General features: G+C 42.8%; 1 protein-coding gene across 2 annotated transcripts; it reads left to right on the top strand.

Annotated features, from left to right (window-relative positions):
- Positions 1-2609: 2609 nt before the first annotated feature.
- LOC111858997 (cysteine-rich protein 2-like) lies at positions 2610-22331 on the top strand. Of its 2 annotated transcripts, none has more exons than XM_023841273.2 (8): positions 2610-3009; positions 16573-16667; positions 18542-18599; positions 18690-18824; positions 19254-19322; positions 19868-19962; positions 20100-20157; positions 21618-22331. In XM_023841273.2, exons 1-8 carry the CDS (start codon positions 2913-2915, stop codon positions 21683-21685), a joined length of 675 nt encoding a protein of 224 aa, XP_023697041.1. In that variant the 5' UTR covers positions 2610-2912; the 3' UTR covers positions 21686-22331. The 2 variants fall into 2 exon arrangements, with proteins under 2 accessions (XP_023697041.1, XP_023697042.1); XM_023841274.2 differs by having other exon boundaries at positions 2617-2955.
- The last annotated feature ends 1519 nt before the right edge of the window (positions 22332-23850 follow it).

Raw genomic sequence — 23850 nt, 5'->3', positions numbered from 1 at the left:
ATGTAAGTAAGTGCATCTTTTTTTAATTTGGGGAATTAATAACCAAAGGCTATCCTTTGGGATATCTGCTATAGTAATAACAGAGGGTTATGTAACACTGATGTGACACTGTACAGAATCCAGTCAGAATGACTCTAGCATCAATAGGCTCATTAATATCCATCCCAGTCCCCCACTGACCCCCACCCTCTATTTTTCCATAACTTCTTTTTCCGCTGAAGGGTAGCCATCAGCTAATATTGAATACGTAGTTGTGGAAGATGGATGGATGGATGAATGGATGGATGATGGTCTAATCGATGGATGATTCACACTATGCAAAAAGGTAGATGGGCGCCCTTTAAAACTGGTACTTTCAAATCTTTTCTGTCTTGATTTTGTAGGAATTGTTTATATTGCTCATTAAATTCTGTTTTCTGGTTAAAAAAAGAATTATAAATTTGATAAATTATACATCATATAAAATTATTCATTCTCAGGTGTTCTTAGTGTAATTATCATGCACTATGTAAGTTAGAAAGAAACACACATATGTTAGGTGATCACATTCAAATACAAATCTCCACTGTTAACCAGTCTTTGTATTATTGAGGTAGTTACCTCTGAAGATTGGGTATTTCCCCAGCAGAGAATGCTGACATGAATGTTTACCGGACCTGAATTCTGCATGTGATATGTCCATCGGTATCCTGGTACCCTAATGTACATTGTCCTCAGCTTTGTAATCCATTTGAGATTGTAAGAGTGGAATCCTGTCATGTCTGATTAGACAAAAGGGTGGGATAGTGGAGGGGAGGGGGTCAAGCATCTCCAATGTCCCAGCTGATTCACATGTATGAAATCTGAGCCCATGGCAGCCCGAGCCCATCTGGGCCAACTCTGGGTCTGCTGTATGTGGACAGTGCTGCTGTTCGGCTCAGGCCTGTGCTCATATAGAACGTCATCACTGTATTTCACTGCTTCCACTTGCCTTTCACTGTAAGATCCTGAGATAATGGGGGGAGGGGGTTAACCCCTTAGAGACTATTCCTTCTGAAAATCTCATCATATTGACTAACCCTAACCTTGTTTTCCAAGGTCCCACATAGCATAAATCAGGGTTCCCCAGTTCCGGGCCTGGAGGGCTAGTCTGCAACACAGTTTGAAGATTTCCCTGCTCAAACACACTTTATTCAGCTGACCAGCAAGTTGCCAGATTTAGTAGGTGTGGAGCAGGGAAATCTGTAAACTGTGTTGCAGTCTGGCCCTCCAGGACCGGAAATTGGATGCAAAGAATTGTCCAGAATGTCTTGATATGCATATCAAGACATGTTAGACAATTCTTTATGGGTACGGGTTGAGGAAGGCCCTTTTATTTCCTGCATGACTGTAACCCAGTGCACAAAGCAAGGTCCATAAAGACATGGTTGGGTGAGTTTGCTTTGGAAGACCTTCACTGGCCCACACAGAGCAGTGACCTCAACTCCATCGAACACCTTTGGGATGAACGTTCAACATCAGTGCCTGACCTGACAAATGCTCTTCTGGTTGAATGGGCAAAAATTCCCAGACACACTCCAAAATCTTGTGGAAAGACTTATCGTAAATGTGGCAGCTGAAATAGCTGCAAAGGGAGGACCAACTCCATATTGATGTCTATTGATTTAGAATGGGATGTCATCAAATTTCCTGTAGGTGTAATAGCCAAGTGTCCCAATGCTTTTCCCATGTAGCATATGTGAACCCCATTCTGATTTTACAAGCTAATTCCTGGTCAAGATTCTAGCCCAGTTCCTAACAGGTCTACTGAAGCAAGCTGAACTAGTCTTCACTGTCATCACTCCTATGTTGATTATTATAGCAGAGCAAGGAGATCTTTTATATGCCTGATAAGCCAAAACATATTTAAAAGATATTTCAGTCTTATTCTCAGCCTTGTATCTCTGATGCAGCTTTTATTTGAGCTTAAATAGCCAAAGTTAATATCATGACAATTTACACAGCAGCCTTATTCTAAATGCATAACATCACTTTAAGGACATGCAATGTTCAGAAAGTGGCAATGGTCACATAGATGTTGAATGCGAGATTTGCCATTAAGAACTACATTTGAAGGACACTTCTTTGAAAGTGAAGGCACAAACGGGTCAAAATAAATATTCACCCGAGTAGAAACAAAATATGCCTTTTTCTTTTAAGGATTTTTGAGGAGTCATGTAACTTTGACTGTGAGTTTTCAGTTAATTTGTTTACACGGCTACTAAAACAATAACAAGAATGTAAAAAAATGCAAAGCATTTTTGAAATTTATGAGTTTAAATTACAGGATTCTGCATACAAACATTAATAATAGCATATGCAAACATCTGTTTAACATTTAAGACATTTTGGCATTTTTAACAAAATATATTAATTGTAGTATTATCTTAATATGTTTTGTTCCAGTTTTGCAAACCGTTTTACGCTAGTTCTTCAAAATCAATGTTTATATTTCCTAGGCGAAATCCCATACTAATTTCCTTACATATCATTCGTCAGCTGTAAATAAAGCCAACTCGAATTTCCCTCGCCATACATGTAAACCTGCATCTCTTTATAACCAGTGAAGGGGGGCCATTGTGAATTTTCTCCTTACTTCCTCAGCTCTGGAGGGCCTCAATTTTAGGAAGGGTCCTCAGTGTCAACGGCCAGTTTTATCCGCCTCTCCACCCTTGTTAATTAACAGAGCTAAATCAAAGGCTGAAATAAATAAGATCGGCAGACTGTCCTACTGACAAAAGGCCAGCATGGGAGGGGCTATGCAAACAGGGAGCTCTGCTGTGCAATGATGCTCCCAGTAGTAGGAAAGGAGCGCTTACAGCACGGAGAAGGGAATACGCCGGGAATCACTGGAGTCCAATCTTCACAATACCGACTCCATTCCATGAAATAATATGGCATCGACGTGTCCGAAGTGCGACAAAACCGTCTATTTCGGTAGGTCAAATTTCCGCCACGGTTCTACATCAATTACAAAAGCGATTAACGAAGGTAAGAAATATGCAAAATTCTACAAATTTTTTTAGAATCTGCGTGAAATAATATGGCACACCATACTAGTACTTAGCAGTACTACCAATATTTCCAGCATTGTAGCAATAAAAATCTGATACAATAGAAGTCGTTTAAACTGAGCTATATCTTCTGGTAAAATTATAGGCATAAGATTAGGCAGGCTATTAATATCTGCAACGAGATGGTTAATAAAAAATACGTGGGCTATATTTAGGTAAGTACAGCCATGCGTAAGGAAATGGTATCCTACTCCAAAACGTGCATCTATTTGGCATAAATCGAGCAGGGCGGTGTTGATTGTTTCTGTTAATACATTTGAATTTGCAGGGAAATGTATCAAACGCAATAAAATGAGCGGAAGGGTACCCCGTTAATTATGCTTTGATGGAGCCTGGGGAGTGGGCTGCGCTGCCAGGCTGACGGCGGCTTTGCGGGCTGACCGGCTGCCTCTCGCCGACATATTTTTAAAGGCATCCGTTCCATATCCCTCCGTATCTTTGTTATTTGCTATTATGATAGTATTTAAATTCTCAACTACCATAAATATTACCTTTTCATTTTAAATATCACTAAATAAATGAATAAATATGTATGATACCACGAGTCATTCTGGAGTACTGTTATCTGTAGCCTATTAGCCTATTCACATGATATATGGGTTATTAATTAATTGTAAAAACCTATTAAAACATAGTATAATAAGGAATTTTCATTACTGTGGATGGCTGCATTAGCCCTTATGAGTGATCTCGAAAGTGGTGGACTGACCTAAAAGTTGCCCTCAAATACGAACTGTAATCCATTTAATGAAATCAATCTTCTGGGAGCTTCAGAAGACACGATGCTCCCGTGTTAGCATTCTTGCTAGCCCAAAGAAATTTTAGCCATTTTTGCATTCTTTTCCTGAAGTGCATATAATTTTTGAATACAATGACTTGTAATTTTAAGCTATTCCATACTTCAATGAATCAAAATGGTGTTTAGACAATCGTTCTATAGCCTAAAGGTTTAACCTAACAAAGAAAAAGACATTTTGTAAAATACACCATCAAGCTTCTGGAAATGTGTGTTTTGTATATTAATTTGTTATGAAATTAAAAGTATCTTATGTTCGAACTTGCCATTTAGCAAATATTTGGCAGCCTTTCTTTTAATTTTATTTGTGTACAGTTACATAACTAGTTGCCCAAAATATATTCAAACTAGAGATTAACCCTAATAGCCTTATTTATATTTATTATTAGTCAAAAATGATGTACCTTTAATTCAGAACCAACTACTATGGACAGCTCTTAGAAAACGGGACCGGACAAGGTTTGTACCTCATATTACTTTTACCTCATTCCCAAGTACCTATCGTTGCAGCCGCGAGCCGAGAGTCAAGTGGGAGGGGCAATGTCGAGTAGGAGGGGTTAATCACGAGGTGGAGGAGGGGTTTATGGTCAGGGTTGAGGTAGGGTTATCAGTTATAAACCCCTCCCACATTGCCCCTCCCACTCGACATTCAGCTCCAGCAGAGCTGTATACGCCTCTCCCGCATCTGGGGGTCCCCAAGACTTACTGCAGATAGCCAAAACCGCGGATAACAGCTAACCATCCTCAGACCCCAAATATAACGTGATTTTCGTATAGCCTACATATATATGTTAATGTGTAATTGATAAATTACTCACCGTAAGACATTACCAACATTAAATCCGGTGATAATAAACTAAATTTTACATTATTATACAGTACTGTACTCTCATGAATGAAAGATATTCTGACTTTTTAGCCGAATTCTGAAGAAATGACATAGCAAAAAATATCATGCAGCTATCAAGGTATGATGGAACAATGGATATTATGCTTATTATACCCCCTAAAGGAGGAAAGAACAATGAAAAACATAAACTATTGTCGCACATTTTTTAAATATTGTATCATGTACTTGTACATAATAGGGGTGGGGGGGGGGAATCGATTCTGTTACAAATTGTGATTCTTCAAGGTGACAATTTTAATATTGAGTAAAATTAGATTTCTGAACACCAGTTTAAATATGGGTTACTGAAATTGTGTTGTTCACATTTGGCATGGCTAATATATTTGTCCAGTTGCACACAGGACAATTTTGTTAAGGAACAAACATTCACTAGTTTAGCATGGTGCTGCTTGTTGTAAGTGTGTACAGAGACGTTTCCTGCACGATTTCACTTTAAAACAGCAACTAATCGCAAGCGTGCGAAATGTAAACTTTAACTGAATATCTCTATACCTCTTCCTTGAACACTAAAAACAGTTTCTAAACAAACTGAACTATTTACACCTTCTTTAAACTGCCCCCTTCGGATTCCACCTCACCCTGTGTCGTCCGCTTTCATTGGCTGTACCTCATCGCCGCACTCATTGGCTGTACCTCATCGCCGCACTCATTGGCTGTACCTAATCGCCGCACTCATTGGCTGTACCTCATCGCCGCACTCATTGGCTGTACCTCATTGCCGCACTCATTGGCTGTACCTCATCGCCGCACTCATTGGCTGTACCTCATCGCTGCACTCATTGGCTGTACCTCATCGCCGCTCTCATTGCCAGTCGCAACACTTTTCACACTACAGAATATGGAGTCGCCGACAGGTCCAGACGGCGACTCGGTTTGCGGAGAGAATGTTGACCTCGTTGAGAGGTTCACTTACCTCGGCAGTGACATTCACGTCTCTGGTGACTCTTCATATGAAGTCAGACGGACTGGGAGAGCCAGGGGGGGTCATGAGGTCGCTGGAAAGGGGTGTGTGGCGCTCCTGATATCTTTGCAAGAGGACGAAGGTTCAAATATTTACAGTCTTGGTACTTCCTGTTTTGCTGTATGGTTGTGAGGCACGGACACTATTCAGTAACCTGAGACAAAGACTGGACTCCTTCAGTACTATATCTCTTCGGAGAATCCTTGGGTATCACTAGTTTGACTTTGTGTCAAACAAGCAGTTGCTCAGGGGATCCTGAATGAGGCACAATACCTGCATTGCGAAGGAGCATCAGTTACGGCACTACGACTATGTGGGAGTTTCCCTAAAGGTGATCCGGCTCGCAGGATCCTTGATGCTGAGGACCAGGCCCAGGGGACGCCCACGTAACACCTGGCTGCGGCAGATGAATGGCCATTTCCAGAGGGTGGGGCTAGACCACGTGTCCCCTTGTGGGGTTGCCAACCAGGATCCCGAGGTGTTTAGTCGCGTGCTGGATGTTCATGCTCCCCAACTTGACCTGACCAGGCCTGATCGGTGACTCCATTGAAACGCATCTTTTATACTAACAGCAATCAAACTCCTATTTGCCACAGAACCCTAACCTTAGTACATAACCTGTAATGAGAATTTATTTGTTAAAAAAGATCTTAGCAGCCTGTACTTACTTGGTGGTTTGAAACTTATAAGCTGTTTGTGGAGTTTTTAAGCTTTTTTTTGGGACTGCAGATATGGGGGTGCCATTGTAGAGACATAGGGCTTGTAGCCAAATGTCTCCAGTGAAACCAGTCTAAAAACCCCTATTACCCCAAAATACCGAAATGCATTTAGCATCTTTCACCACCTGAGAATATTGCATTAGACATCAGCAACTGCTGTGCTTAATCACCTTCTAATTGCATATGTGGAGGGAGAGCTGTCCTTGATGGGTGCCCTCTGGTTTTGACACATGGATAATGAAATGTGTGACATCTGCGAACGATTCATTCACGGGGAAGGACTCCCTTGCAGGAACTATACACTCATGGTCACTTCCATGCACAGATTTGTTCTTTTCGTTCTTTTGCTTGGCCTTGGAAATGTAACTCGAAAGCTCCTATCGTCCTTGACTATCGCTGCATTCCACTTGTAACAGAGAAATGTAACAGAGTTCCTAGTTTGAAATTTTAACTGGAACGCCCCCGGAAGTTGGAATTCCTACTCAGAAAGCCGGAGGAATCTACACAGCTCTGACCTCAGAATTCAAGATGGCTGTGCCCTATATCAACAGAAGTTAAAGCTGTAGTTTAATATTGTTTATTAGCACTTACATCTTATTCATGGCTCATTAAATCGGTCATACACACAGTACTATCTGTGGACATGTTGCTACGGTCTTTTTATGCGCAAAAAACCACGTAATGTGTTGTCATCAAGTGATATTGCTGACAATGACTAACAATTAACCAGGCTAGAACTGGGGCCTGTTTCAAAAAGCAGGATTGTTTGCTTAGCCGGATGATTTATTGGATTTAAGGTAGTCTGGCCTAAATGTAAGTGAAAGAAAATAAAGGGCTTTTAAATTGGCGTAAAATAAATATGACAAGTTATCCAGCTAAGCAAAAAATCCTGCTGTTTGAAACAGGTCCCTGGTAATGCTAAATGGCTTTCTTACTTGCTATACTGGAACACGGTTAGCTTGGGGTGACGTCATTCCCAGCTCCAACTTACAGTGGAACGCAGCTTATGGCCAATGAGAGCCAGTGAAGCATATAAGGGTGTGCTGTAAGTAAGCATATGATTGGCTGGAAACTAGACCTGGGTCACAATAAACATAACAAAAAAATAAGCGATCCATATGATAAAATGATTTTGTCTGTTACAGGACTTCAGTCTTCATTTGGTAGGCCTATATATGCTATGTGTGCACAGCGAATTGACCTCAGTAACGCATTAATTCATAATAAAAGATAAGGAACATTCTATTATTTATTTATTTATTGAGAAGGGAGGGTCTGCCAATCTTGGGGTCGGTGGGGACGCGTCCCCCCAGTTCCAGTGCCCCTGTACACGCCTACAGTGAACAAACGACCAAGAGTCTCAAGTTCACCCACTCACTCACCAACCTAGTTGCACCTTCAGGTCTCTCGTTCTTGTTCTAAACGAGTTAGTGAGTGAGTGGACTCAGATAGGCCACCTCTGGATCATGACTCAATGAGAGACTCAAACCTCGGTCATAACGTTGATGTTGTGTCGGGTTGAGTACCGGATGCTGTGCCGGCCGCCACAGTTTTGGGCCATATTTTGTTCCCACATATTTTATTATTTTGCTTTCACTCAAAAACGCTGGTTCAGGTTCAGCGATGCAACATAGACTACGTTCACATTACAAGTTTCATTGTCCAGTTCTGATTTTTTGCTCAGATCAGATTTGATCTGATTTGTGACCTGTATCTAACTGAAATATGAATGCATCTGTCTGGTCGTATACACACATTGATACTTCTTTACATGAGTCATCTGCGTCAACATCAGCAAAAAAATGCTCAGCATATGCGTATAGGCAAAAAAAAAATGCATGAAATCCGATTAGCCCCATTCACATTTGTCACATTGCCACAAATCAGATACTTATTTGATCTAGGACTATACAAGAAAGTGACTCAAGTCTGATTTGAAAACACTGGATTTGTGTGTCCACACACACATGAAAAAACAAGATCTGAGTCACATTTAGGCAAAAAATCTGAATCAGTCACTTCAGCTTGGTAGTGTGAATGTAGCTAAAACAAAGGTCATGCCCATAGTTAGATTTTAGAGATGCAACATTTTCACAATTTATTACGATTTTCACCAAAGTTCATCAGCATGTTCTCCTTAGCTGAGATGATATGATAGGTTTATGTTACTACCAAATATGAGTAGCTAAGGTACAATGTTACTAAAACCTAGCTTACTTTAGCTTACTCCTTAGCACGGTTTAGCCTAAATAATAGGCCATTTATTTATTATCTATTTTATGCAAACAGGAAATCCCACTGAATCCATTGGTTAACAAATCATAACCAATCTTTTAGGCGAACAGAATCAAATGAATTGTGTCGCTCTTCCATACTGAGAAGCATTTGGCTGTTGATGGAAGTTTGGAGCCCAGCAGGAGACATGGAGCCAGTATCACGAAGCGAGATTTATTGCTTAACCAGATTGCTTGTCAAATTTAAGGTAGTCTGGGCTAAATGTATGTGAACAAAGATAAAAGTCCATTTAAAGTCCAATGTGTGGCTTAGCAGGCTAAGCCTCTGTGCCACTGACTGTAATATCGTCAGCCTGAGCTCGGCCTTGGTAGAACAGTCTCTTGTCCACGGGATGTTAAACAAGGCCCTTAACGCCCAGCTCCACAGGTGTCTGACCCCTCTCTGTCATCCCCGGGCTTACTGTCATCTGTACGTGTGTCTCACAGAGAGCAGGATGTGTTGGGAGAAAGCTAATTTCCCCATGGGGATTAATAAAGTATCGTTACAAGCTGTCCTTTAGCTTGCTGATATCTTGTTCTAGTTTAAATCCTGACAGTCAGGAGATGCTAACTGAACACAAACAGATTTCTAAAAATTTTACTTACGTGGATAAACAAACTCGAATTGTAAACAAACTCACGCCCACAGACATACTATCGTGGGGTTCCCTTGGCATTGTAAGTGTAAAAAAGTGCCATGCCTGTATTTAATTGTCATTTTCCTGCTTAATTCAATTCCTGGCTTTGTGTCCTACATTTTAAAAGCCATTCCAAGCTGTTGACCAGCATAGCTTTAAAATAACACGGGGCTTGTGATATGTCATTGAACGTGTCTCTTTTCGGGCTGTTTCTTTCTTCCTGTTTCAAGGAGCTGCAGGTTACTCGGTGGTCAAGAAGGCTGCCAAAATGGAGGGTCAGTAGTTCCCATGTTATGATGTGATTGGCTGGAAACCCTTGCTATTCAGTGCAAATGGAATGGATAGGCTTGTATATGCACTAATATTCTTTAGCAGGCCGAGAGCTACATATTGAACTCTGTGTGAATTCTGTGTATAGACGGCGTCCGTGCTGAAATCTCCGGGTGAATACTCATGTCACCGGCATCATATTTATGGTGGTAGTTTTTTGTTTTTGAGCATTTTACCTTATTTTTAGACTAATGGCCTATGATGGATCTTTGGACCCTTATGGAGAGACGAATGCCGAGATCAGCATACTTGCAGTGGGTGTTATTCATGTAAACAAACAGTAAGTGCACAGCCTGACTAGCGGCCATATTGAGATGTTAACAAATTTTATCAATATTTTTATTGAAGTGGCTTTATATCTGGATAATGATTTTTAATGGTCGGAAATTTGTGTATTACTATAATCATCATGTAATTATCATTATAATGGTAATTTTCAGTCAGAATCTTTCTATGTTACGATGTTTTTTGTTGAAATCTTTGAAGTCTGGAAACTAGCAGCCATACTGCAGACAGGTCGATTGGGGCAGAGCAAGGTAAGAGGTTTTAAATCTGACACGTTACCCGGTTAAGCAAGAAATCCTGCTTTGTGGTACAGGCTTCTGATCATTTTCCATTTTCACAGCTATTGGCCTCTCCAGTGTCAGTCCTGGCTCCAGGCTTTTCCACAAATTACATAAATCACATTTCCACTTTCTCTTTTATTCTGACACAAACGGTAGCTTATTAGTGAAGATAACCATGTGGGGTAAAATCTAGAGTTAGACTCACGTGGTGTTTTCCTCATCTTTGATCTAGCTTGTATTTTTATTTATTTATTCATTTTGCCATCTCACATGCAATGTAGCCCATTGGATGGTTGCTGACTTTTCATTTTTGGATTCTGCATGATCCCACCAATCAAGCTGTGACAGAACTGGTTGATTTGGTTGGATACAAAAGCTTGTATCCACATTTGGTGTGCAGAGTGGCATTGTGTGGTATGTTTTAATTTGCATGTAAATATAGCAAATGCAATAAAATGAGCGGATGGAGCCCCTACCAATTAAGCTGTGATGGATCCTGTTGAGTTGACTGTGTTGTGTGTCTGACTGCCGACATATTTTTAAAGCCATCCACTCCATATCACTCTGTATCTTCTTTGGTGATATGATAATATGTTAATCTTCACTTACCCTAAATGTACTTGTGGATTTTGTGTCTCACTTACCAACTCCCTAGATGGCTATTTATGATATTTCAAGTTATTTTGGAGTATTGCTACCTCTTTCGTAACTCATTCTAATGCTCAGGTTTTTTTTTGTTTATGTGTTAATTTATGTGAGAGTTATTCCTTTTGTTTAATCCAGATTCACTCATGATTTGAAACCAAACCTCTAGATGTTGGTGGATTAAGCATGGTGATGTTAATCAGAAAAGTGAGCACGGAGATGAAGGTAAAAGTGTTTCAACACAGGATGTACAAAAACAAGGCCAAACAAAGGGTTTGGCAGTGGGATTATAAATCACTGTCCTTTGAAGGACTTTTTGCCTTGCAAGATAAGCATAAAACACCCATCTCTCTCCCAGCTTGACCACACAATGACTGGTGATCAGGTCACATGGTTGCTTGTATGCTATGCGATACCTGTCAGGGTCGAATGAGGGTCACACAAGCAGAAAAACAATCCTTTTGGAAATCATACATATTTCACAATTATGGGTAGACTCTACACTAGGAATCCTAAATATAGGCTCTTATCTGGCTTAGGCTCATCTGTGTTTATCATAAACATTCATCTCATTTATATAGTTTAGCATACAAAACGTTCCCCTACTCTCATTTAGTTTGAGATGTCTTACATTCAGACTCCTTTTACTAATTTCGTTACATTAGCTTGATTACAAAACAGTCTTGTGCATTATAATGTGCACAGACAACTCCTGTTCAGCAGGAGGTCCTGCACGCACTTGCCTGTTCGCTGTAGTCCCCTCTCTTTCTGCTCCACTGCCCCCAGAGGCTGTCTTATGTAATGTCCGTCTTGAATCGGTGCCTCCTGCCCGGTCTGCCTTGCCGTTATCTGGGTCATTATGCAATCCTCCACCTCACCGGCCGTTTAAGGAAGACTTTCCTCTCATGCCGAAATGTGAAAAAGGAAATTTAACAGGGTGATTTCTTGCTGTAGGATTATGAAACTCTGGCTTCAATAAACTCCATAACACCTAATAATCTTTCAGGCCATTCTTGCAATTTTACAGGGACACAAATGGCCACATGCTTTTCAATTGCCAGTTTCCACCAAAGTCCACGTCACCTTTGATTATTTCCATATTAGACTGAAATACACTGAGTGGGAATTCTTGGAAAACAGCAGCTTAGATTTTATTTTAATTTATGTATTTTATGGCCAAAATGCTGTTTCCAACTAACCTGCATTTAGACTGTGCTTCCTCATCCCAGGAATAGTCCAACAGGTGGTAGATCTGGAAAGAAAATTAATATTGTGTTAATATTAACCCAAAAGAAGCAGGAAATGGTGAGATCATGCCCACTGCATTGGAATGCCCTTGTTTTTTTTTTGGACTCTGTAATTTATTTAATTTAATGCTGTCCACAGCTGTCCCACTAATACTGTCCACAGCTGTCCGACTAATAATCTCCACAGTTTTGTGCCTAATTGTAAACCATGGCTGTCCTGGTAAAACTTTCCACAGTACCCACTGTATTGTAGTATCCTAACTTAAAAATCTGTAAGTTTCATCAAAGGTTAGCTAAACATTTGTAATTCATGCAGGTTTCAGAAAGGAACAGTAATGGTACAGAGAACATAACCATGGGGAATGTTTTTGTCCTTATCTGAAGTAAAGGTTAACTACCATAAGAATGTACAGTCATTAGTATATTTCAAAGCTGAAGGACGTGCCACTGAATAAGAGGGGACGTGGAATGTGCAGGCTCAGGGAAAGGGCCTCGTCTGTCCCCTGTGTGTTCTGGATGAGAGAGTTCCAAGGGTGGTTGTCACTGTAGCCACAGAGGGGATGAGGCACAATCCGAAGAAGGTGCCAGAGACCAGGCAGGAAGGAGCACTTCCCTGATTTACAAACCAGCTAGTGCCAGGTTTACAGCAGAATGGTAATTGTCTGAAGAAAGGTCGTTTGCTGCAGAGAATGAATCAGAGTTTGTTTCCATTTTCTACACCACTGGAGCGAAGAATAATAATTAAACAGAACTGAAGAAAGTTTAAGAAAATATAAAGGAAATTAAAACATGTGGTCTTTGCTGAAGGGGGCCAGAGATATAAGGGAGTTACCCTAAACCAACCTTGACACTGTACTGGTCACTCAGGCCATAAAAACCATCTTATTATTCTGATGTAATATGTTGACATGTAGCTGGCGAATCTGTAGCTAATAAACAATACAACTCTTTGTTATATAGGGTGCAGTTTCAGGGTTTAAGGAATGAATGGTGACCTGGCATTCATTTTTACTTAACTGAGAGAAGTGAGAGAAAGTGAAAGAAGTGAAAGAAGTGGGTATATGTCTGCAAGCACATATAACCCACATTAGCTTCCAAAAACATAGGAAGCCAACTATTTTAACTGCAGAATAACAAACGTGTATTCGTTCACACATAATAGCACTTACATAACACACTGAAATATGCATTCGTAAAACACTCAAAGTACCCATGTTCTAAGATGTCTGGAGCAATCTCCATGGAGATGATGTTCTCAAACTAGCAATTGCAACTTGCAAAGAGCAGTTTGCAAGCTTCTGGCACTGTGTTGCTCACCCTCTCACTTGTTGTGGGGATTATTGCCTGATTGCGTAGAGGTTTACACTTCCATGGTACCTGGTCTCCAGTAGGAGGTACGACCCCTGACCATCAAATTCAAGCACTGGAGCATAGTGTGACAAGCCTTCATTCTGTGGCATGGTTTTTGGGTGCAAATCCTGGCCAATAAGCTAATTAAAGAGCAATTAGAAGCCCCTGTGGATAATCACATACCCAGATGGGCCCCAGGGGTCTCCTGTTTAACAAGCAATCATTATTTCCTCCGTTAATGCTGTTTGATTACAGCTGAGTTTGCACATTTGTCCCAGTCATGTTGATACTGTTTTGCTCGGCGAGATGGGACTCCCTATGGGGAAGAGTGGCATTCTCTTTCAGTGCTTCGTGATGAAGCTGATGTACCGTCGTCAGCTTCAGTATTACAGTCCCATTGTAATAAATAAGGAAGGGCATGACTACTAGCATTCTGCTTCAGACGGTGCTAAAATAAGTGCATTAAATTACCGCCTGGCATCGTACCGGCTCACACAACTGTAATACTTGTAACTGTAATCTTTATTAATACCAAGCTATTATTGTAGATGGTTTACTGCCCTGACCTTCACATATCTGCCCCACACAGTGAGCCCAATAAATGCCCCGCATTTCCACTCTGAACATTTGGCAGTTTCAATGATCTTGTCTTTCACTTGGCTGAGAATCAGCAGTTTCCATCTGAATGGGTTGCATTCTTACAGTGGAGGTTCCCATAACCTGGGGTTCTCAGCGACGTCCGCCCTTCACGAGACATTTGTGGATTCTCAGTGATTAATACAAGTAGCTCAGAAGCGACATTTGTCCCCTAACCAAACATGAGGATGACTTAGTTTGGCACTGGAATCCTAGAATCTGAGCTCCAGTCCAGTGAATTAGCCACAGCAGATCCGGAAGTGCAGAGCACCACGACAGGAGAAGGATAATCACACGGTGCATCCTGCAGGTCTCCAAGGCGACAAGTATCTTTTCAGCCTGGTTGCTCTGGCAACGGGAGTTTGGGGGACAAAGGGCTAGCGATTGGGGTGACCTTTGCATTGTATGATGAGGCTGGGGTAGCAGGAATATAGATATACATATATTGTATTATATTGCACACTGTGCAGATATTTGTCTGTAATTGTAATACTTATTTGGAGATTATTCTCTATACATTTTCAGTGCCTTAGTCTGAGCCCTTTCATATGTACCTCTAACTCACTTTGTTAAACTTTATTGCACAGTCTCAGGACCGAATCAGAGTGCATTTCACTACATGTGAAACTTGTATAACTGTGTATGTGACAAATAAAGAATCTGGAATCTTGAATCTTGTGAGGCAGAGCTTTGTTTACCAGCCTGCGGCCCGGAGCTGTAATGTGTCTGCAGCGCAGCCAGAGGGGCCTTTTCTACCCCGGAAACAGCAGCGGGCTCTTTGTACAGCACAAGGCCACATTATGGATTTATGATGCAGGCTACGCCCAGCTTTTGTCTCTTCCATAATTGTTTCCAACATGCCTTGAAGCATCAGTTCTCACAGCATGGGAGGAGAAAAGTGGGGGGGTGGGGGGGTCATAGGTAGGGAGTTGAGATATGAGGCAAGCTTCTGCAGGGAGACGAGGTGAGGGGTTTCCTGCTGGGAGTGTGTCCTTGGTGCGGGGGTGGAGATGCTGGTTAGCAGGAAAACCAGGCCAGTAGGCTGCTTTCCAGCCCTCTGTCTTCCCCATCCGGCCCCAGCAGGTCCGGCCCCCAAAGCATGGCTCACAATTCTCAGGGCCTGGGGTGCTGAAGCTGAGCTCTGGGACCTAGTCGTCCGGGGGGGTGTGGCGACATCCTTCTCCCCTTCTCCTTTCCGTCGGCAACAGTGGCTTTTAAAAGCGACAGGGAGTCAGGCGACTGTCCCCTCACCAGGAGAATATACAGAGTCTGTCCAGAAGTCTAATCTCACCATACAGACCTGACAGCTTCTAGACTTCTACAGTTTCCAGACTACCCCAAGCTAATGAGACTAACAGAGTCACCGGTGAGCAGGGGTGACCGCTGAAGAATTTGGGCCCCATGGAAGCATATTATGTTGGGCCCCAACCCAGATCAATCGAATTATGTTCCTAATTTTTTAGGACCTCAGTCACTCGGGGACCCTTGAAGTCATCTTAACTTTTCCCTGCTTCAGGGGGTCCCTGACGCTTAGGCTGGGACTGTAGGAATAGGAGCTGTGATCAAACAGTGACATGGTTCTTCATTGGTGTATGACAATGTGAATTGAATTTCAGATGAATGGTAACAGTCTGCCTGTGTTATAAGGTAATTAGTCAAATAAAATATTAAATAAAGTAGAACCTTGGAACTCGAACACCTCTTAACTCGACCGACTTGGAAACCGAGCAGGTCTGTTGAATTTTTTTCGACTTGTACCTCCGAAATCTTGGAACTCGACCATTCCTGGTAAAACTTGTATGGGTTCTGGTGGTACAATAACCACGGCCCCTAAGAAAGCAAGCAGTGATTGCAGCAAACCAAAGAGGAAAGTAGTGAGAATAACTGTAGAACTTAAAAAGGAGATTATTTCTAGACTTTATGGTGGTGCACGTGTGTCTGTTCTCTCTTCGGAGTATGGGATTGTCATTTATTTGAAGTTTATTGCTTTTGAATGTGTGCATTTTCATGTGTGTATTAGGTTTATATTGATTGTTAATGCTTTTTATCATTAGTCAGGTTTGAATTGCAATCATTTGAGGGTCTGGAACGGATTAAATTCATTTACATTATTTCTTATGGGGAAATTTGACTTGGACCTCGACCAAATCGCAACTCGACCAGCCTTCTGGAACGAATTAAGTTCATGTTCCAAGGTACCCCTGTAATTCTTTGTAGCATAGCAAAATAATTTTTTAGGTTTTTCTTCCTTATATTTGCTAAATTATGTTGTGTCTCGTCCTCTTATTCATCCCAGTCTGTCCTTGGTTGCTGGGGAATATGGCAAAAAGAAGCATCTGGAAAAGTGTGGTTGATTTGCGCCAGCAGCATGTTCAACAGCGTCACACTGTCACCTTATCGATTCTGCAGCTGAGAAGGTGACGTCCCTGGGGAAGGACTGGCACCGGTTCTGCCTGAAGTGTGAACGTTGTAGCAAGACCTTGACAGCGGGGAGCCACGCTGAGGTGAGTAAGGCCTGGTGAGATGGTTAATGGACCAGCGCACACTCCCACTGCCCTTCACTCGGACAGACCTGCACTTTCTGGTTTATCCTGTTGTCATGGAGAGACACTAACGGATACAGGGAAATTGCAGGGATCAGGAGAGAATGTTTCTGTGGACCTAGCAGCCGTGTTAATGGTATAATCCAGCACAGATAAAATTCCATTGCCGTCTATATTCATTCACCTAGAGCTTCGCAAATGTATTCAAACATCCTCCGGTTTATTGCAAGACTGGGCAGATGTGTCCATTTTCATTGTCTTTGCTCAGTCAGTGCTAAAATCTTCCCATTTTCTAGGGGAAAACACCAGCCTCTAGTTACATTTTCAGAGTGGTGACTGTACCACTGTTCTTCAACATTCAGCAATGAGTAACCACATGTTTACACCTTAACTGATGTATGTTTTGCTCCTGGTGGGATGCCTTGCCCAGATTTTACCAACATGATGATTTCCCAGATCTTCAGGAGATGTTAATTTGTTTTTAATCTCCATATATGGTCACATTTTACACTTTATGTACCCACGTTTCACACTTCTCTACCCAAATCTAGCTGTGTTCCCATGGTTACGGACCTGCTTGTATTGAGAATGTCTGTAGTAACACAACTATGACCCTGCTCTGTGGCAGAAGAAAAAGGAGTTTGATAGGTGTCAGTCTGAGTGACGGAGGGGCGACAAGCGTGAATCCAGTCTGAGTGACGATAGATGGATAACAAGTGTCAGCCTGTGTAGGCAAAGGGAGTGGAAACTGCCTGCCAGCTCTTTATGCAGGAAGCTTCCGGAAACCTGGCTTCCACTCTACGTATGGGGGTTGGCACCTAGAGCCAACAGCAGATGGACTGGCTGTGAACGAGCGATGAGGTTATGCTGGGCCCCGCATGCAAAACACCCCCTGGACACCGCAAGCCCTGTTCTGCGTGCACGTAAGCGCGAGGCCTGCTATTAATGAGTGGTCAGCCCGGGTTTGGTGAACAGGAGAAACGAGAGCGTTACGGCTGGCTTGTTGGCACGGCGACAGGCCGCTGGAGTGAGCGGAATAAGGGCAGAGAAGAAGGTTCTCGTTTGAGGTGAGGAAGGCAGACAGGGAGACATGGTGGCTCTCGGTGATGGGAGCCGTTGGGTGTCAGCCACCGCTGTCCTCTCCATGGGGGTGTCTAGGCTGACGCTGGAGCCCGTGTGCTGAAAGCAACACCTGTCTGTGGTGGGATGTGAAACGGCCAAGGGGCTGTGGTCACCAGGAAAGATCATCAGTCTCTTAATATTGTGGACTATTGCTTTGGTTAAAGCACAGCAATTTATAAAAATAACAAATTGTGTCACTTCCATAGCAGCGTATGGTTCAGTGGGCTAAGCCTATTTGCCTGTGATCAGAGCGTCGCTGGTTTGAACCTGGCTTTGGTAGAAAGGTCGCGTCTGTGGGCCCTTGAGTTAGACCCATAGCCCCCAGCTCCATGGGCAAAGAGAATTTCCTCGCAAGGGGTCAATAAGGTGTCATCATCATTAGAGAATATACCAAATGCATAAAGTGATGACATTTTACAACGCAAATCATTTTTGTGTCATGTACCTGGGATGCAAAGATAAGTCTTAATGCCATGATAAAACAATGGTGGTTGATAAAGCCTATGAGCTGTCAGTACTGACTAGTTTCAGTACTGCCCGTTAGCTCCCCCTCTGTGGTACTTCTCTAAGTCTCCCTTGACACCTTTATACTCAGCCTGAGAGGTTTGCACTTATCACACTGGCTCTGAGCAGAGGTTTTTTCTCTCTCTCTCTCTCTCTCTCTCTCTCTCTCTCTCTCTCTCTCTTTCTTTCCCTCTCTCTCTCCCCTGCAGCATGATGGGATGCCTTACTGCCACAGACCCTGTTACGCCGCTCTCTTTGGGCCCAAAGGTACCGTAAGCCAGTTCCATCTTGCGTTACGACTCCCTGCTGCCCAGGCCATTGTGTTGTGCGACGGTGACCCTTTCCTGATCTGCCCAGGTGTGAATATCGGGGGGGCCGGCTCCTATGTCTATGACACCCCTGTCAGCTCCGGCCTAAGCAGCCCACCTGAGGAAACTGCCCCCAAACCCCAGGAGAGGAAGGCCTCTGGGCCGCCGAGGGGGCCTGTGAAGGGTAAGCATGAGAGCCTAGAGCTATCTGTCCGAAACAGGAACAGTGAGGGCAGGAGAGTGTAACAGGTTGGGATCATGGGCAGATCAGCAGAAACGTTTGATACAGACATCAATAGAGCAATAAGAGTAACTGCAGACATTATTATGGAATCCTATTACCTGCCTTTACCTTATATACCATGTAGGCTATTCAATCTCATGTCATTTTATGTCTCCAGTCATTGACCTTCACACAACCTTCAGATGTGCGCTGACATGTGAAGATCAGACAGTTCTATGCATTTGAGATCCAAGTTTAGCTCCCTGCCTCTGTCTCTCTCTTTCTCTGTCTCTCTCTTTCTCTGTCTCTCTGTCCTCACAGAGCTACAAACTGACAGCACTGTGCTGTGGTTTGTCATATTGCTTTCTGCTTTGTTTGTTTTTCCCTCAGCTGCAAGTATCACCACATTCTCCGGAGAGCCGTCTATATGCCCCAGGTGCAACAAGAAGGTGTATTTTGGTACGTCCTAACCTTTAAAAATACCTCCACAGCAACTACTTTGTTTCTCTGGGAGGAACAAGGACCTTTCTGTGTAAGGGTAGCGCGTGATGTGAAATCAGCAGTACCTGATAGCTTTATTAGTGTACCAAAATACTGATCTCAGCACAACCCGGCTCTTATTTCCTTCCAGAATTCAATTTAGGAACTCCAGTAACCTGAGCTCCATTGTGAGGCAGTGAAGCTTCATAACTGGATATGATTACACTCCCAAAATATGATCCTATTATTGGAGATACTGTGATGTATCTATAACTTCATATCCCATTTATTTTTATGGTTGTGCTATAAGCTAAATAGTGACCTCTAGTGGACAGTAGAAAATCTACCGGCATCCTTCCCCTAATAGATTTTTTTGCACCATAGGTGCATAATGTACCTGATGTGAAAGTTTGCTGTTCTTATAAGGCACTCATGCATCTTAAAGCCTAAGTCCTTCTGAGGGGCACCGGTGGGACATGGGGATATGGTTGTCATAGTGACACAGTCATATCTGTCTGTGGCAGCTGAGAAGGTGACTTCCCTGGGACAGGACTGGCATCGACCCTGCCTGCGCTGTGAGAGGTGCAGCAAGACCCTAGCGCCAGGAAGCCATGCGGAGGTGAGAGCTGGGGTCCTGAAGGGCGGAAGGCAGAGCCCCAAAGACCCAGGGCCTGGGCATGATTATTCAGCAAATGTGAGGAAAATGCCTTTTTTTTTGGTGAAATGACTGAACTGCACCTGTTCACTGTTTTTCAGCATGACGGGCAACCTTACTGCCACAAGCCATGCTATGCTGTCCTCTTCGGACCCAGAGGTATTCACAGTTTCTTGCCATCACTTACGGATCGCACCACTCTACATTGCCCACCAGGTGGCGCTAGTGTCCCAGAATGACATCTGTTGTTCACCACTCTCTCTGGTGCTCATGCTGTGATCGGGTTTTTAGTTTTGCCAGTCCCCTGATCTTGGAAGTTGATTCAATTGTTGCGTTTTGGGAAACGTTTTTGAACCTGTGTTCGCACTGATAAAATGCAAATATTGTCCCTTAGCGTAATAATAATAATGTTTTAAATGAAACTGCGATTAAGTATATGCCCACATATATTGCCAAACCATTCATACCTGAATAGCCAATTAATGTTAAGTAGGTAATACACAAATTAATCAAAGTAATTATATTTCATTTTTCATTTCTGCAAAAACAACCTTTTGCTCCATTTATGACTCCTGTAGCCCCAGAATGTTATTAGATGTACCACTGAGATCATTATTTCATAACTACATAATCAAACCATGTCGACGTGTTGATTGGAGCAGTATACAGAGGACCAAGGTTGAACACCTACAGTCATTCACTAAATGCACATCTGAGTAGCATGTGTTGTTTTGTGGTGTTATTTTGCGTTGCTGAATTCATGAAATGGCTCCTTCTGCTCTCTACAGCTCTGGCAAGCATGCATGTCCTGTTAATGAGACTTAATTAAATCAAGAGAGCAGAGCGTTAATGAGTGCTGGGTTTTAATGGAGCTATTAACGTCCCCTGCCCAGTGTACAATGAAGGGCAGATAACTCATTTTAAATGGGATTATTATCCACCACCAGCAGCTTCCCAGTAGTACAGGGCCCACCCTGTCCACCCTGGATGGGATGGCAGTCCATCGAACGGGAAAACACACACACACACACAGACACACAGACACACACACAGAAATACACACACACAGACACAGACACACACACACACATACATAGACACACATATACACAAACACACACACACAGTCATATACTTGGCAGTTTACAGACAGCAGTTAGCGTAACTGCACATCTTTGGGCCGTGGGAACAATCTGGAGGAAACTTGTATGACCTAGGGAGAATGTGCAGAAGCTGAGAACTGTGGGATTTACAAAAACAGATCAGTCACAGGTTCACCCACTCAGTGCTTAGGAACTGACCTCACTTCATATGACATCACTTTGTGATAAAGACGCACTTCTGGGGGCTCGGGGAGAACTTTTTATCTGCTATATACACAAATTGGCTGTTTTGCATTAAAGGGATATTTATGTACTTGCAGTTACAAAATGGCCATGAGTCGCAATAAATAAATGCCTTTAGCTTTAGAAGGTACAGCACGTGTAATGTAAGCGTAAAATGTGTGGATATGAATCACTGATTTCTCACTGTCAGTGAATGGACAAATGAATGAATGAATGCATGAGTGAGTGAGTGAGTGAGTGAATAAACTAACCCCAGCTTTCTTTGACCTTCAGGTGTAAACACCGGGGGTGTGGGAAGCTACATCTACGAGAAGATGCCCAGCACTGAAACACACCCATAGACTTCTGTCTGGGTGCCCCCCCCCCCCTTTCTCTGCATCCTTCCACCAGCCAACCCCAGCCTCCCGGGCCTGTGTAGCACTGCATCCAGTCAACCCAGCATAGGGCACCCCCCCCACCCCCATCATAAACATTCAGGACAAATGCGTATCTGTATTTATTAAAAAAATATGTGTTTTGTTTTACCCCACCTCTCTTAGTGCTTCCACAACATGGGGTGTTAACACAGCAAGGGTGGTGTTGGAATATTTTACTTTAAAACGCAGAACTTCAGAAGATAGAGCTGTAGGAGACAGGGGAAGTGAGAGCATTCGAATATATTGTCATCTCTATTTTAGGACTTCTATGTTATCCGTCTGTGTCGCCCCCATTTTAAACAGCCCGTCCTCTGAAGTAAATGCCAGGCATGTGTCTTTTTTTACATAAAATTCTCCTTTTTCTGTTAATCTTCAAACGTAGGTATTTTTAGTAGCAATAGAAGCAAGTAACCAAGGCACTATAGCGTCCGTGGTGGTGAATGTGGTTTATTGGTATTATCCCTGGTGATCACGGTTTAAACACTCGGTTCTGTCCAGTATGCAAATCTTTTAGGAAATGCGTGTCGCTTCTGTTTTCTGGCCTATAATAAATAGATAAATTTGTAAAGCCGCCGGTGTGTTGAGTCCTGGATTCACCTGAAAGTCGTTAGCACTCCATAAAACGCAGAGCGGTGTAACGAAAGCAGACTTCCCCGTATCTCCACCGAGCCTCCGAGGCCTTGTTCACATCGGGGCTGCAGAGGAAGGAATAGCGGCAGCCCAGAAATCACGTTTCCTCTTCGACAGCAGAAGACCAGCTATGCATCAGGATGTTAGAAAAAGATCTGACTCACACCCCCCATGTGGCTTTGCCATTACAGACAAATGGAATCAGATTTAATTCACATTTCGGTCTTCTTCCATCTTGTCAGACGATGATCCTGCCAAGCCAGAAGCTGAATTGCAAAGACAGATGTAAGTTCTGGATGCAGGACAGTGAAGTGCAGTCCAGTTGACTCCTGAAGGCTCCAAGAAGGTTTTCATCTAGTCTTTGTGCCCAGGGGGGAGGTAGAGATCAGCCTTCAAGGGATTCAAGTGATTGCACATTGTGAAGAACGGCGAGGATGAGATGAAGCACAGGGCCGCGAAGACTAAGCATCATGGGGATTCCATGTGCGTAACTGCTCAGTGTCTGAGGATCAGGCCTGGCCAAAGTTCAGCGTGTCCTCTGAAGAAAGGCATACCGGGCCAAACTGACTGACAGATCCTCCTCTGAGCGAAAACACAGAGATGTCACAAAGCAAACATGACAAGAGAGATATGAGGGGAGGAGTGAATACAGCTTCCATCATCTCAACAATATATTGGCCTCTGTGTCATGCTGTATCATCCTACCATCTATAATTCGTCAAATACTTATTCACCAGTAGACCAAGGTTTCGTCATGGCAATATCCTGAATTAGCAGATTTATGCGAGTTATATACATTGTAATATGACTTCAGTTTCACTTGTTTTGTACTATTAAGACAAATCAAGAAGGAGGCATGTGATGATGTCGCGCTCAACGTCGATATTTCAGGTCACGACAGGAAACATGGAAGGACTTTGGAAGAAAAAGCTGCCTAGAGGTTTTCAGGACCAAACGTCAGGATGAGGAGGATCTAGAGGACTTGTACCCTTCTTTGGTCCATGCACACGTTTTTGATGCACATTATATTTTTGTCAATTGAGTTAGTGGGAAGGATATCGCTTTACAGGTCATTCCATTCCACATGATTTAGAAACCAGTAGGGGTGGGGGTGCGGATATAATGGATTAAGTCACATGATGGAAAAAGAGTGGGAGGTGGAGGGGTAAAGGCATGCACTTACTGTCCTCCATCATGCCCAAGAATGTCCTTTCACCTTCTCTAGCAAATGTCAATAACACTGCACTTTGCATTTTTAAAATCTCTACTTTAATAGTGGCTCAACAGGTTGGATCCAGTCTCATTCAGAGACTCAACTCTCTTTCACCCACTGAGTTCATTTTCTTCTGACAAAGCAGCAATTTCGTACCACACCCTTAAGAAGCCCAGAAATCAGGCCCTTCTACCTGAACTTTGTGACTGGTGCCATCAACAACGCTTGACAGTCTGGCTTTTGTAAA

Source organism: Paramormyrops kingsleyae, chromosome 19 (assembly GCF_048594095.1).
Source record: "Paramormyrops kingsleyae isolate MSU_618 chromosome 19, PKINGS_0.4, whole genome shotgun sequence".
In the NCBI taxonomy this organism is placed as follows: Eukaryota; Metazoa; Chordata; class Actinopteri; order Osteoglossiformes; family Mormyridae; genus Paramormyrops; species Paramormyrops kingsleyae.
Note: the sequence above shows the minus strand (reverse complement) of the source record. Positions and strands in the feature narration are given on the sequence as shown.

What these genes read in the sequence shown, in the direction of transcription:
- LOC111858997 (XM_023841273.2), top strand. Translation starts at nt 2,913, where the DNA reads ATGGCATCGACGTGTCCGAAGTGCGACAAAACCGTCTATTTCGGTAGG. An exon ending in CAACAAGAAGGTGTATTTTG is followed by an intron (nt 19,323 to 19,867) that starts GTACGTCCTAAC and finishes TGTCTGTGGCAG; the next exon opens with CTGAGAAGGTGACTTCCCTG. An exon ending in TGTCCTCTTCGGACCCAGAG is followed by an intron (nt 20,158 to 21,617) that starts GTATTCACAGTT and finishes TTTGACCTTCAG; the next exon opens with GTGTAAACACCGGGGGTGTG.